At 39.2% G+C, this 14,878-nt stretch overlaps 2 protein-coding genes across 5 annotated transcripts; both read left to right on the top strand.

Moving 5' to 3' along the window:
• The first annotated feature begins 1,582 nt into the window (after positions 1 to 1,582).
• On the top strand, positions 1,583 to 3,507 carry LOC136701963 (trypsin-2-like). Of its 2 annotated transcripts, none has more exons than XM_066676776.1 (6): positions 1,583 to 1,622; positions 1,749 to 1,899; positions 2,006 to 2,256; positions 2,931 to 3,064; positions 3,228 to 3,329; positions 3,460 to 3,507. In XM_066676776.1, the coding sequence occupies exons 1-6, from the start codon at positions 1,583 to 1,585 to the stop codon at positions 3,505 to 3,507; spliced, it is 726 nt and encodes a 241-aa protein (XP_066532873.1). The 2 variants fall into 2 exon arrangements, with proteins under 2 accessions (XP_066532873.1, XP_066532866.1); XM_066676769.1 differs by having other exon boundaries at positions 2,006 to 2,267; positions 2,936 to 3,064.
• A 3,961-nt stretch (positions 3,508 to 7,468) lies between these two features.
• On the top strand, positions 7,469 to 14,707 carry LOC136701942 (trypsin-2-like). Of its 3 annotated transcripts, none has more exons than XM_066676758.1 (6): positions 7,469 to 7,508; positions 7,619 to 7,769; positions 7,876 to 8,126; positions 8,805 to 8,938; positions 9,102 to 9,203; positions 14,660 to 14,707. In XM_066676758.1, the coding sequence occupies exons 1-6, from the start codon at positions 7,469 to 7,471 to the stop codon at positions 14,705 to 14,707; spliced, it is 726 nt and encodes a 241-aa protein (XP_066532855.1). The 3 variants fall into 3 exon arrangements, with proteins under 3 accessions (XP_066532855.1, XP_066532850.1, XP_066532843.1); XM_066676753.1 differs by lacking the exon at positions 14,660 to 14,707 and adding an exon at positions 9,334 to 9,381; XM_066676746.1 differs by lacking the exon at positions 14,660 to 14,707 and adding an exon at positions 9,334 to 9,381 and having other exon boundaries at positions 7,876 to 8,137; positions 8,810 to 8,938.
• Positions 14,708 to 14,878: the final 171 nt, after the last annotated feature.

Here is a 14,878-nt window from a genome sequence, read left to right as displayed (position 1 = left end):
ACAAGAAAGAAAAAAAGTGCAAAAGAAATGCCCAGACACTGTGTCTAAAAACTATTTTTATTTATGTCTTCTGCATTTAACCCATAAAATGAAGAGATTAAAGATGGTGAAATATATTGATATTTAGACATTTCTTTTTGAAAGATCTATACATTCTCAGCTAAACTGGACATTGTTGCCTGAAACTGTATGACTGACGTCAAATGACGACAAAATTATCAAGACAGTGTTGCATTAAACTCGTATGCTGTTTTTCCTTGCCTCAAAGATACGATTGGATTGCCCTTTGCTCATGAAATTCCACAGCACCTGGTGTCTTCTCACCAGCTAATCACATGTAATGCAGTCTATATACTATTCTTTTTACAACTCGTTCTTTCAACTTTTGAAAATGTATATTAATTTAAATATATATATATATATATATATATATATATATATATATATATATATATATATATATATATATATATATAATATATATATTATTACATTATTTATATATTGTGAGTTTCAGTAGACACACCAGGTTTCAAAAATGAAAAGGATTTATGAAGTGAAAATTAGTTTTAAATCATGAGGGATTTCAGGACATGAAACTATGAGCCTCGGTTGGTCACAGAATACACAAAGTTGTCTCTAATCAAGTTCATGAAACTGATATTAAAATAGAAAAATAGGTCCCAAAATGAATCAAAATTAAGCTTTTCTTTCTCACTTTCTCATTTAAGCTGAAAATGAAACGTTCAGAATTCCAATGAGCTATCTATCTATCTTCAATATTTTATAACACTTTACAATACAGCCCAGGTTTTAGAGTGTATTTCCAGGGTAGTTTCCCTGAATTACAGTGTAACTTGCCATGTATTACAGTGTACTTTTCTGATACTTCCAGTGTAACTTCTTTATAAGAACTGGGGACCTAGTGTCATACATGTTAGGAACTGGCCAGTAATAAGTACTGAATAAGTACTCTAAAATAAGACATATTTTACTGTATCTACAGGGAAAATACACTGTAAGTAAAAGCACACTCTCAGAAAAAAGAAAACACTAAAGTTACCAACAGTGTAAATGCATTTTTAAAGGTACAACCTTGATTTTAAATTCTTAATTTTAAAGATATTAAAGTGATTTTGTTGCTCCAGAAGGTGAAGTGAACGTCTGTAATCTTTCGTTATAGAACTGTGTAAAATAGCAGCACCTTGAGATGAAACCTGGTAAAAGCAATCAACACAATTTTCAAATCTAAAATCATAATAGAATAAGATCTGTTCCCTAATTAAAGGTACTCAGTATGTACCCTTGAGGTGGCAGTAGTTGTGACAGTGTACGCTCTGAAACACAGGCTATATTATAAAATTACCCAATATTCTTTTGAGAATTACTGCATTCTGCTTTGATCAGCAAATAGAGAAGTGTGTGAAAACGACAGTTGTATCATTATCACATTTTAGGTAATCCCAAAATAGCAATATTTCTTGGCCTCTGTTGTAAGATATGTGTGTGCTCCATGCGGTGGCTTGGATATATATAAGGGAGATTTAATGCACTCTTCATTAAACAGCTTCATACAGCCACTATGAGGTCACTTGTCTTTCTTGTGCTCCTCGGAGCCGCTTGTAAGTATAGCGTCTGTTTCTATATGTTCCTATGTCCTATATATCGCATTTACACTTTATATAATGATTGCAGAATATATGCGTTTCTCTGTCTCTCAGAATTTGCGTCTTTGATTTTATTTGTAGTTGCTCAGGAGGACGACAAGATCGTCGGAGGGTATGAGTGCACACCCTACTCCCAGCCCTGGCAAGTGTCTCTGAACGCTGGCTATCACTTCTGTGGCGGATCTCTGGTCAGCCAGGACTGGGTCGTGTCTGCTGCTCACTGCTACAAGTCGTAAGTGATTTGAAGGAAAGTTAATAGAGTGGTCACTGGGGTTGTAATCTGATCTGTGTGAACTGGGAACTATGTGAATCTAACACCAATCCTATCTACCTTGTAGTTCTATTCAAGTTCGTTTGGGTGAGCACAACATCCAGGTTAATGAGAACACTGAGCAGTTCATCACCTCTGCTAAAGTCATCAGAAACCCTAACTTTAGCTCCTGGACCCTGGACAGTGACATCATGCTCATCAAACTGAGCCAGCCTGCCCGCCTCAACCAGTACGTGCAGACTGTGGCTCTGCCTGAGAACTGTGCTGCTGCTGGTACCTGGTGCAGAGTTTCTGGATGGGGAAACACCATGAGCTCCGGTGAGTACAGAATCATAGTCAAAGATCAATTAATCAGAGAGAATTTTGGGAGCTCCCCTTAGGACACAAACTAACAGGCTTTATTATAAAACAATATAAGTGGTGATTAACATGTTCTATAACAACAGGAGATTTGAATCAAAAACAGTTTAAAAGAATCCCTGTTAGTGTGATTATACAACTAAAAGCTCCAGTTCAGGGTCGTGGTGGGTGTGGAGGCTACCGGGAAACGCAGGGCGCAAGGCAGGAACACACCCTGTAGGGGGCGCCAGTCTTTTGCCGGACGACAAAGAGCTTTACATTTGTAAAAAAAAAAAGTTTGGGTTAAAAATGCAAAGATTCATAAAGCAAAAGACAAGGATGTATATAGAAACACAACATCTGAGTCCTGTCCATCTTGAATGAGCACAAATAATGGCCCTTTCCTCATGTCTTTCCTCAAAAATACAAAAGATTTCTTTATAAATACCAGCATAATAATTGTATGCTTCAGGTTTACTTATGGAGGACATGTTCCATTTAGTCAGGGTATAATTACACTGTGCTTGAGTAATGTGCCAAAAAAAAAAAAAAAACAGCAACACAATATTGCATTTGGACAGAGTGAATTTCTGCTCATGAATATCTTTCTTCATTCTGTTTTTTTTATTTTTTTTAACTCTACAACTACGTAGCTGACTCCAACAAACTGCAGTGTCTGGACCTCCCTATCATCGCAACTAAGGATTGTCAAAACTCCTACCCCGGCATGATCACCAACACCATGTTCTGTGCTGGCTTCCTGGAGGGTGGCAAAGACTCTTGCCAGGTACCTAACAACTTAGACAGAGAGATACACGGAGAACATGCTTTAACAAAACCAATATATCAAACAAGAAATGTGTTGTATTTTTATGCATTTGCAAATGTTAATGACAATAATTTGTCTTATGGCACTGCAATAATACAAGCATTTCTCAATTTGTAATCAGGGCGACTCTGGTGGTCCCGTGGTGTGCAACGGTGAGCTGCAGGGCGTTGTGTCCTGGGGATATGGCTGTGCGGAGAAGGGCAACCCCGGTGTTTACGCCAAGGTAAAAGCCATGTCTGTTATAATATGATTGGTTGCACAGTCTTTCAAAATAGTTATTAAATACAGGTATTAAAAATAAACAATGATGTAGATTAAAAGCATTTTCATTCAACTTTTTGTTCTCTCTCCAGGTTTGCATGCTCACCAAGTGGCTCAAAGATACCATGGCTAAAAACTAATTCTGCTGTTTCTTCATGCAAGGCAACACCATACACCGATGTCCAGTACAAAAACTTAAGTGCAATTAAACTTGAAAAAATCTAAATGTCTCTCATTTGACTTCTTTATTCAGAACAGTTTTTGCTCTTCCTCGTTATTATTCTAAATACAACAGTAATTTCTATTACTGCATTATACCCAGACCAACTTTCAGCTTAATTCACACATTGTCCATTTTACCATCACAGTGGTCCTGTGGGGGTCATGACTACTGAAGAATAGGGGGAGGGTGGGGGATGGATGAAACATATACAGATTGAATACAGGTTATAATTGTAGAACTATAAAATGCACCTATGGTAAGGGGAATTTCCTGAAATGACCAATAAATGCAAAAGAATTAGATCACTTTAAGTTCCATCTGATTATTGTTTAAAGCAGCTGCTTATATTCATTTAAGCCAAGCATTAATTAATGTGTTTTTTTTTATCCCAAAAATCTGCTAGTTCACATAGATACAACAATTATTTACTAAAATGTACTGAGTAAGCAAAGCATCACACACCATTTGTCACAAAATCTGTAAAAGTCTTCTCCTCTACATTTCCTAGACTCCAAATTACCACACTGCCTCTCTCATGTTTCACAGCTGGCAATGCAAAGTAAGAGCGAAAAATATTTTTTATATTTTTAATGTTAAATAATTAAGTTGATAATTTTTAAAACATTACGTGACATTGCATTACATTATTTATTCATTCGTTTATCATAAACTCAGTAGAGTTAACAGATACCATAACACTAGAATATGTTTGTTTAAGTTTCTTTTTAGGGGCCCAAAGTGTTAATAGAGGGTCTTGGACCCCTAGTGTCCCCTGTGATTTTGCACCTTGGGTACATTAGAGATGAAGGCTTGGGACCGGAAGGTCATTGGTTCAATCCCCATCAACGAAAGAAACATCCATGTTTAAAGTGCCCTTGAGCAAGAAACCTAAAGCCCCAGAATGGTCCCTGGGCTCAGAGGGTGGCTCCAGGTGTGTCACGCACCGTTCAAAACCAATGCATTTTAATAGTGTCCAATGAATAAATGACTTAAAAGTGCTGTCGTTTTTGCCAAATTACCCTAGTCTGGTTTAATAACATGGCTCATGTGTCTGAAAATTTTTCTTAAAAAATTAAATGAAGAGTTCATTTTCCTGTGTAAAATAATGTTAGAAAAACCTTATCCCATCAAACTCTATCCCTTACTTAACAATTACTGTGACATGGATTAATTCATTCATTGTCTGTAGGCGCTTATCCAGTTCAGGGCAGCGGTGGGTCACAAGGAGGGAACACATACTGAGGGGTGCGTCAGTCCTTGACAGGGCGACACACACTCACACATTCACTCACACACTCACACCCACGGACACTTTTGAGTCGCCAATCGACCTACCGACGCGTGTTATTGGAGCGTGGGAGAAAACCCATGCAGACACAGGGAGAACACACCTCACTCCTCACAGACAGTCACCTGGAGGAAACCCACGCAGACACAGGGAGAACACACCACACTCCTCACAGAGTCACCAGGAGGAAACCCTCGCAGACACAGGGAGAACACACCACACTCCTCACAGACAGTCACCCGGAGGAAACCCATACAGACACAGGGAGAACACACCACACTCCTCACAGACAGTCACCCGGAGGAAACCCACGCAGACACAGGAAGAACACACCACACTCCTCACAGACAGTCACCTGGAGGAAACCCACGCAGACACAGGGAGAACACACCACACTCCTCACAGACAGTCACCAGGAGGAAACCCTCGCAGACACAGGGAGAACACACCACACTCCTCACAGACAGTCACCCGGAGGAAACCCACGCAGACACAGGGAGAACACACCACACTCCTCACAGACAGTCACCCGGAGGAAACCCACGCAGACACAGGGAGAACACACCACACTCACAGACAGTCACCTGGAGCAGAGCTGTAAAAGAGCGCCACTTGCTGCGCCACCATGCAACCATTACTGGACTTGTAATTTCTTTTTTTTTTGTAACTTAAATTAATATATTTTTTATGATTTCTGGCTAATGTCATAGTAGGTTGGTGTAGATGTATAGTATATGTACTCTGTAGCATTAAACAAGTAAAACACATCTTCACTGGACAACACTTGACAGTCATGGGAGAACTATGAATAAATCAGTGCTGACAGCACATGTAAAGTCCAGTTCCATTCATAAAGATGTTGGGAATTGAGAGGGCTACTATTCTCAGACACGCTGAGATGTGCATACACTGTTATTCTCAGTGGACAGTGAGCACTGTGTTCGTGTTTACATGAAATTCCAGTTCAGTTTAATGTAAACTTTGCCTACTTCACTGAAATCTTGCAAGCAGTAAACACAGGCTGATAAGCCTTTAGTAATTGATAACTACAAAAATAAATATTATTTAAATGTAAGCACCTCACAGCTTTTGATTTTCTCATTCACTCTCTCTCTCTCTCTCTCTCTCTCTCTCTCCCTCACACACACACACACACACACACACACACACACAACACACACACACACACACACATATATATATATATATATATATTAACAGTCAAATGTTTGGACACGCCCACTCAGGAAGGGTTTCCTTTGTTTTGGGCCGTTTTCCACATGTTGTGAATGTACAGAACCAGTCACTTTCCATATTGTATGTGAATACAGGAGACAATAAAACTATGAAGAAACAAATATGGAATTATGTAGTAAACAAAAAAGTGTTAAACAAACCAGAATATGACAGCTTTGCACGCTCTTGCCGTTTTTTAAATAATCACTCTGATCTAAAACTATTTTGTTTATATTACTATGTTTTAAACATCATATATTCGTATTCTTTATTTAAGTAAATCATGGGCCGGTGTAATGACATAGAATTTTACACAAATTGGACGTGCTTTACTTACTTCCTTTGTTTTTTTAAATATATCCTCATCAAAAATGCTATATCACTTTTTGCATTACATTGAAAACCAGTGCACAAAATGAGAGGGTGAGAAGAACACCATCTGCCAAAAGTCTGGGGGGGTTCCCACTGGAACACCAACTCAAGGTTATGGAGATTACAGGCTCAGAGCCACAAGTGGAACCATGCAGTCCTGTCACACACACACACCACGTTCTTTTATCTCCATTAGCCAATAGGGATTAAAAACATCAGTTAATGAATGAATCAATTATTTCATGGCCCTTCAGTTGAAGTCTTTTCAGTTTTTATTTTGATCAGCAAACACCAGCTAATAATCAGATGCATTTAGAATTGTGCTCAGAAGCACAGGTGTTTATTGGATTCAGCAGTGTTTAAGAAATACTTATTACACACAGTGGAAAGGTACTTAGAGAGCTTTAGCGGTCTTAAATAAATAGTATATAGTAAGTGCTAGATGGGGACATTATCTGACACTTTCTAAGAACATTTTGATTCGTGGTGTTACAGGAGATGATCATTAGGTTGTTTTATTTAGACACTGACTGACAGCGTATACTGCAATGACTCTATACTCTAATGTATTTATAAAGAGAAATATAGACATTTATACATTTACAGAGACATACTGTCTCAATGACAATAGTGAGCTAAATGTTGCTTTTTATAATATACCATGAACTTTTGTACATGTGCCATAACATTTACAGCCTATTTATAGACTATATATGATGATAATATAAAATAATAAATGATGGGTTGATGTAATATACTATATTTTAGTGACAGATGATGGGATAGTGATATAGTTCCCCAATTAAATATTGCAAATATTCATAAAAAAAAAACACAGTGTTTGTTCATTTACGGTTTTAGCTATCAGGCCTTAGGTTATTTTTAGGCCCTGCCTGTTGATTGGTCTGTAAGTTAGTGCTGGTCTGCATAAATAGGATGGAGAAGTGCAGGTATGCATCCAAGGTGATCATACAGCCTGATCATGAGGTCTCTGGTCCTGCTCTTGCTTGTTGGAGCTGTTTGTAAGTACAAGTTTATTTGAGAGAGTGAAGATTATGGACTAATTCAACATTCAGACATAGGTACACATATACTACACAGTCTGGTTTACAGTCATTTTTGCTGTGTGCAGTTGCTCAGGAGGACGACAAGATCGTCGGAGGGTATGAGTGCACACCCTACTCCCAGCCCTGGCAAGTGTCTCTGAACGCTGGCTATCACTTCTGTGGCGGATCTCTGGTTAGCCAGGACTGGGTCGTGTCTGCTGCTCACTGCTACAAGTCGTAAGTGATTTGAAGGAAAGTTAATAGAGTGGTCACTGGGGTTGTAAACTGATCTGTGTGAACTGGGAACTATGTGAATCTAACACCAATCCTATCTACCTTGTAGTTCTATTCAAGTTCGTTTGGGTGAGCACAACATCCAGGTTAATGAGAACACTGAGCAGTTCATCACCTCTGCTAAAGTCATCAGAAACCCTAACTTTAGCTCCTGGACCCTGGACAGTGACATCATGCTCATCAAACTGAGCCAGCCTGCCCGCCTCAACCAGTACGTGCAGACTGTGGCTCTGCCTGAGAACTGTGCTGCTGCTGGTACCTGGTGCAGAGTTTCTGGATGGGGAAACACCATGAGCTCCGGTGAGTACAGAATCATAGTCAAAGATCAATTAATCAGAGAGAATTTTGGGAGCTCCCCTTAGGACACAAACTAACAGGCTTTATTATAAAAACAATATAAGTGGTGATTAACATGTTCTATAACAACAGGAGATTTGAATCAAAAACAGTTTAAAAGAATCCCTGTTAGTGTGATTATACAACTAAAAGCTCCAGTTCAGGGTCGTGGTGGGTGTGGAGGCTACCGGGAAACGCAGGGCGCAAGGCAGGAACACACCCTGTAGGGGGCGCCAGTCTTTTGCCGGACGACAAAGAGCTTTACATTTGTAAAAAAAAAAAAAGTTTGGATTAAAAATGCAAAGATTCATAAAGCAAAAGACAAGGATGTATATAGAAACACAACATCTGAGTCCTGTCCATCTTGAATGAGCACAAATAATGGCCCTTTCCTCATGTCTTTCCTCAAAAATTCAAAAGATTTCTTTATAAATACCAGCATAATAATTGTATGCTTCAGGTTTACTTATGGAGGACATGTTCCATTTAGTCAGGGTATAATTACACTGTGCTTGAGTAATGTGCCAAAAAAAAAAAAAAAAACAGCAACACAATATTGCATTTGGACAGAGTGAATTTCTGCTCATGAATATCTTTCTTCATTCTGTTTTTTTTATTTTTTTTAACTCTACAACTACGTAGCTGACTCCAACAAACTGCAGTGTCTGGACCTCCCTATCATCGCAACTAAGGATTGTCAAAACTCCTACCCCGGCATGATCACCAACACCATGTTCTGTGCTGGCTTCCTGGAGGGTGGCAAAGACTCTTGCCAGGTACCTAACAACTTAGACAGAGAGATACACGGAGAACATGCTTTAACAAAACCAATATATCAAACAAGAAATGTGTTGTATTTTTATGCATTTGCAAATGTTAATGACAATAATTTGTCTTATGGCACTGCAATAATACAAGCATTTCTCAATTTGTAATCAGGGCGACTCTGGTGGTCCCGTGGTGTGCAACGGTGAGCTGCAGGGCGTTGTGTCCTGGGGATATGGCTGTGCGGAGAAGGGCAACCCCGGTGTTTACGCCAAGGTAAAAGCCATGTCTGTTATAATATGATTGGTTGCACAGTCTTTCAAAATAGTTATTAAATACAGGTATTAAAAATAAACAATGATGTAGATTAAAAGCATTTTCATTCAACTTTTTGTTCTCTCTCCAGGTTTGCATGCTCACCAAGTGGCTCAAAGATACCATGGCTAAAAACTAATTCTGCTGTTTCTTCATGCAAGGCAACACCATACACCGATGTCCAGTACAAAAACTTAAGTGCAATTAAACTTGAAAAAATCTAAATGTCTCTCATTTGACTTCTTTATTCAGAACAGTTTTTGCTCTTCCTCGTTATTATTCTAAATACAACAGTAATTTCTATTACTGCATTATACCCAGACCAACTTTCAGCTTAATTCACACATTGTCCATTTTACCATCACAGTGGTCCTGTGGGGGTCATGACTACTGAAGAATAGGGGGAGGGTGGGGGATGGATGAAACATATACAGATTGAATACAGGTTATAATTGTAGAACTCTAAAATGCACCTATGGTAAGGGGAATTTCCTGAAATGACCAATAAATGCAAAAGAATTAGATCACTTTAAGTTCCATCTGATTATTGTTTAAAGCAGCTGCTTATATTCATTTAAGCCAAGCATTAATTAATGTGTTTTTTTTTATCCCAAAAATCTGCTAGTTCACATAGATACAACAATTATTTACTAAAATGTACTGAGTAAGCAAAGCATCACACACCATTTGTCACAAAATCTGTAAAAGTCTTCTCCTCTACATTTCCTAGACTCCAAATTACCACACTGCCTCTCTCATGTTTCACAGCTGGCAATGCAAAGTAAGAGCGAAAAATATTTTTTATATTTTTAATGTTAAATAATTAAGTTGATAATTTTTAAAACATTACGTGACATTGCATTACATTATTTATTCATTCGTTTATCATAAACTCAGTAGAGTTAACAGATACCATAACACTAGAATATGTTTGTTTAAGTTTCTTTTTAGGGGCCCAAAGTGTTAATAGAGGGTCTTGGACCCCTAGTGTCCCCTGTGATTTTGCACCTTGGGTACATTAGAGATGAAGGCTTGGGACCGGAAGGTCATTGGTTCAATCCCCATCAACGAAAGAAACATCCATGTTTAAAGTGCCCTTGAGCAAGAAACCTAAAGCCCCAGAATGGTCCCTGGGCTCAGAGGGTGGCTCCAGGTGTGTCACGCACCGTTCAAAACCAATGCATTTTAATAGTGTCCAATGAATAAATGACTTAAAAGTGCTGTCGTTTTTGCCAAATTACCCTAGTCTGGTTTAATAACATGGCTCATGTGTCTGAAAATTTTTCTTAAAAAATTAAATGAAGAGTTCATTTTCCTGTGTAAAATAATGTTAGAAAAACCTTATCCCATCAAACTCTATCCCTTACTTAACAATTACTGTGACATGGATTAATTCATTCATTGTCTGTAGGCGCTTATCCAGTTCAGGGCAGCGGTGGGTCACAAGGAGGGAACACATACTGAGGGGTGCGTCAGTCCTTGACAGGGCGGCACACACTCACACATTCACTCACACACTCACACCCACGGACACTTTTGAGTCGCCAATCGACCTACCGACGCGTGTTATTGGAGCGTGGGAGGAAACCCATGCAGACACAGGGAGAACACACCTCACTCCTCACAGACAGTCACCTGGAGGAAACCCACGCAGACACAGGGAGAACACACCACACTCCTCACAGAGTCACCAGGAGGAAACCCTCGCAGACACAGGGAGAACACACCACACTCCTCACAGACAGTCACCCGGAGGAAACCCACGCAGACACAGGGAGAACACACCACACTCCTCACAGACAGTCACCAGGAGGAAACCCTCGCAGACACAGGGAGAACACACCACACTCCTCACAGACAGTCACCCGGAGGAAACCCACGCAGACACAGGGAGAACACACCACACTCCTCACAGATAGTCACCCGGAGGAAACCCACGCAGACACAGGGAGAACACACCACACTCCTCACAGACAGTCACCAGGAGGAAACCCACGCAGACACAGGGAGAACACACCACACTCCTCACAGACAGTCACCCGGACGAAACCCACGCAGACACAGGGAGAACACACCACACTCCTCACAGACAGTCACCAGGAGGAATCCCACGCAGACACAGGGAGAACACACCACACTCACAGACAGTCACCTGGAGCAGAGCTGTAAAGAGCGACACTTGCTGCGCCACCATGCAACCATTACTGGACTTCCATCCATCCATCCATTATCTGTAACCGCTTATCCAATTTAGGGTCGCGGGGGGTCCAGAGCCTACCTGGAATCATTGGGCGCAAGGCGGGAATACACCCTGGAGGGGACGCCAGTCCCTCACAGGGCAACACAGACACACACACATTCACTCACACACTCACACCTACGGACACTTTCGAGTCGCCAATCCACCTGCAACGTGTGTTTTTGGACTGTGGGAGGAAACCGGAGCACCCGGAGGAAACCCACGCGGACACGGGGAGAACACACCAACTCCTCACAGACAGTCACCCGGAGCTGGAATCGAACCCACAACCTCCAGGCCCCTGGAGCTGTGTGACTGCGACACTACCTGCTGCGTCACCGTGCCGCCCATTACTGGACTTGTAATTTCTTTTTTTTTTGTAACTTAAATTAATACATTTATTATGATTTCTGGCTAATGTCATAGTAGGTTGGTGTAGATGTATAGTATATGTACTCTGTAGCATTAAACAAGTAAAACACATCTTCACTGGACAACACTTGACAGTCATGGGAGAACTATGAATAAATCAGTGCTGACAGCACATGTAAAGTCCAGTTCCATTCATAAAGATGTTGTGAATTGAGAGGGCTACTATTCTCAGACACGCTGAGATGTGCATACACTGTTATTCTCAGTGGACAGTGAGAACTGTGTTCGTGTTTACATGAAATTCCAGTTCAGTTTAATGTAAACTTTGCCTACTTCACTGAAATCTTGCAAGCAGTAAACACAGGCTGATAAGCCTTTAGTAATTGATAACTACAAAAAATAAATATTATTTAAATGTAAGCACCTCACAGCTTTTGATTTTCTCATTCACTCTCTCTCTCTCTCTCTCTCTCTCTCTCTCTCCCTCTCACACACACACACACACACACACACACAACACACACACACACACACACATATATATATATATATATTACCAGTCAAATGTTTGGACACGCCCACTCAGGAAGGGTTTCCTTTGTTTTGGGCTGTTTTCCACATGTTGTGAATGTACAGAACCAGTCACTTTCCATATTGTATGTGAATACAGGAGACAATAAAACTATGAAGAAACAAATATGGAATTATGTAGTAAACAAAAAAGTGTTAAACAAACCAGAATATGACAGCTTTGCACGCTCTTGCCGTTTTTTAAATAATCACTCTGATCTAAAACTATTTTGTTTATATTACTATGTTTTAAACATCATATATTCGTATTCTTTATTTAAGTAAATCATGGGCCGGTGTAATGACATAGAATTTTACACAAATTGGACGTGCTTTACTTACTTCCTTTGTTTTTTTAAATATATCCTCATCAAAAATGCTATATCACTTTTTGCATTACATTGAAAACCAGTGCACAAAATGAGAGGGTGAGAAGAACACCATCTGCCAAAAGTCTGGGGGGGTTCCCACTGGAACACCAACTCAAGGTTATGGAGATTACAGGCTCAGAGCCACAAGTGGAACCATGCAGTCCTGTCACACACACACACCATGTTCTTTTATTTCCATTAGCCAATAGGGATTAAAAACATCAGTTAATGAATGAATCAATTATTTCATGGCCCTTCAGTTGAAGTCTTTTCAGTTTTTATTTTGATCAGCAAACACCAGCTAATAATCAGATGCATTTAGAATTGTGCTCAGAAGCACAGGTGTTTATTGGATTCAGCAGTGTTTAAGAAATACTTATTACACACAGTGGAAAGGTACTTAGAGAGCTTTAGCGGTCTTAAATAAATAGTATATAGTAAGTGCTAGATGGGGACATTATCTGACACTTTCTAAGAACATTTTGATTTGTGGTGTTACAGGAGATGATCATTAGGTTGTTTTATTTAGACACTGACTGACAGCATATACTACAATGACTCTATACTCTAATGTATTTATAAAGAGAAATATAGACATTTATACATTTACAGAGACGTACTGTTGAGGCTCAATGACAATAGTGAGCTAAATGTTGCTTTTTATAATATACCATGAACTTTTGTATATGTGCCATAACATTTACAGCCTATTTATAGACTATATATGATGATAATATAAAATAATAAATGATGGCTCGAATCCGGTCTAATGTGTTTACAGTTTACAAAGCCCTGTAAATGAATGAAAAACAAACAGGCTCAGTCCAGTATGCTAGTTTTTCCTGTCTCTCTCTCTCTCTCTCTCTCTCTCTCTCTCTCTCTCTCTGTCTCTATCTATCTATCTATCTATCTATCTATCTATCTATCTATCTATCTATGTATCTCTCTCTCTCTCTCTCCCTCTCTCTCTCTCTCTCTCTCTGTCTCTATCTATCTATCTATCTATCTATCTATCTATCTATCTATCTATCTATCTATCTCTCCCCCCCCCCCCTCTCTCTCTCTGTCTCTATCTATCTATCTATCTATCTCTCTCTCTCTCTCTCTCTCTCTCTCTCTCTCTCTGCTCATGGCAGGGGTATTTGGAGATGTTTTAGACAAAGCACAGAACCCCAAACATTAAAAAGCATGAACCTAAATGAGGATATTGCTCTATTCCTGCTCCATAAGTGGGTAATATTGACTTGGCTATGTTTGCTGTTACAGATCAGTTAAGGTGGAAATGTCTCAAAACTCAGGAGACAGCTAACTGCATTACAAACAGTGCTACAAAACTAAACGACTCCAGTTAAGAATTAATTGTGCGGAGCTTAGAGCTGTGTTTCCCCACAACTGTAGATGTTCCCTTTAAGAGTTTTGATTGATTAATTGCAGAGTATTTATAGCAGTTTTATTGATATTGTTTTATGTAAATTAATGTTTGCTTATGCACTTTGACATATTTATTTCTTTTTACATTTATTTAATGGTTTCCATTCTCTCAGGGTGACTCTGGTGGTCCTGTGGTGTGCAATAATGAACTGCAGGGTGTTGTGTCCTGGGGTTACGGTTGTGCTGAGAAGAACAATCCTGGTGTCTATACCAAGGTACTTAAATAATAATAACTAATTAAATTACAAAATGCGCATTATAAAAAAACTTTTTATGGTGACTCTTGCTTGCAGTGTTAAATAAATTCACTTGATATTTATCCTAAAAATAATGTTCACTAGTTTTCCAGGAGTAGGGAAGATTAGAAAAGCCTTTAAATGGTTTTAACTCTTTCTAATAAGTCATTTTTTCATTTGTTCTCCTCTGTTTTCCAGGTTTGCATTATCAGCCAGTGGCTTGAGGATACCATGACCATGAACTAAATCTGGTTCAAACATGCCACCTCCAGTGAAAACTATTATAAAATATGTCACCAACTAGTTGGAGAAAAAAAAAAAAAAACCTAAACACAATAAAAACAAAACTTTGTGTACTTCATCCCTCAAAGACCAAATCATTTATTTTGTAACGCTGTGTTTTCAGTTAGAAAAATT

The sequence above is a fragment of the Hoplias malabaricus genome, chromosome 1 (assembly GCF_029633855.1).
Source record: "Hoplias malabaricus isolate fHopMal1 chromosome 1, fHopMal1.hap1, whole genome shotgun sequence".
Classification (NCBI taxonomy): Eukaryota; Metazoa; Chordata; class Actinopteri; order Characiformes; family Erythrinidae; genus Hoplias; species Hoplias malabaricus.
The sequence above is the reverse complement of the archived record's forward strand: the minus strand, read 5'-3'. Positions and strand labels throughout refer to the sequence as shown.

Coding starts and splice junctions, on each gene's coding strand:
- LOC136701963 (XM_066676769.1), top strand. CDS start 1,583: ATGAGGTCACTTGTCTTTCTTGTGCTCCTCGGAGCCGCTT. Junction 1,623..1,748: donor TGTGCTCCTCGGAGCCGCTT/GTAAGTATAGCG, acceptor TTTTATTTGTAG/TTGCTCAGGAGGACGACAAG. Junction 2,268..2,935: donor TGAGCTCCGGTGAGTACAGA/ATCATAGTCAAA, acceptor TACGTAGCTGAC/TCCAACAAACTGCAGTGTCT.
- LOC136701942 (XM_066676746.1), top strand. CDS start 7,469: ATGAGGTCTCTGGTCCTGCTCTTGCTTGTTGGAGCTGTTT. Junction 7,770..7,875: donor GCTGCTCACTGCTACAAGTC/GTAAGTGATTTG, acceptor TCTACCTTGTAG/TTCTATTCAAGTTCGTTTGG. Junction 9,204..9,333: donor ACCCCGGTGTTTACGCCAAG/GTAAAAGCCATG, acceptor TTCTCTCTCCAG/GTTTGCATGCTCACCAAGTG.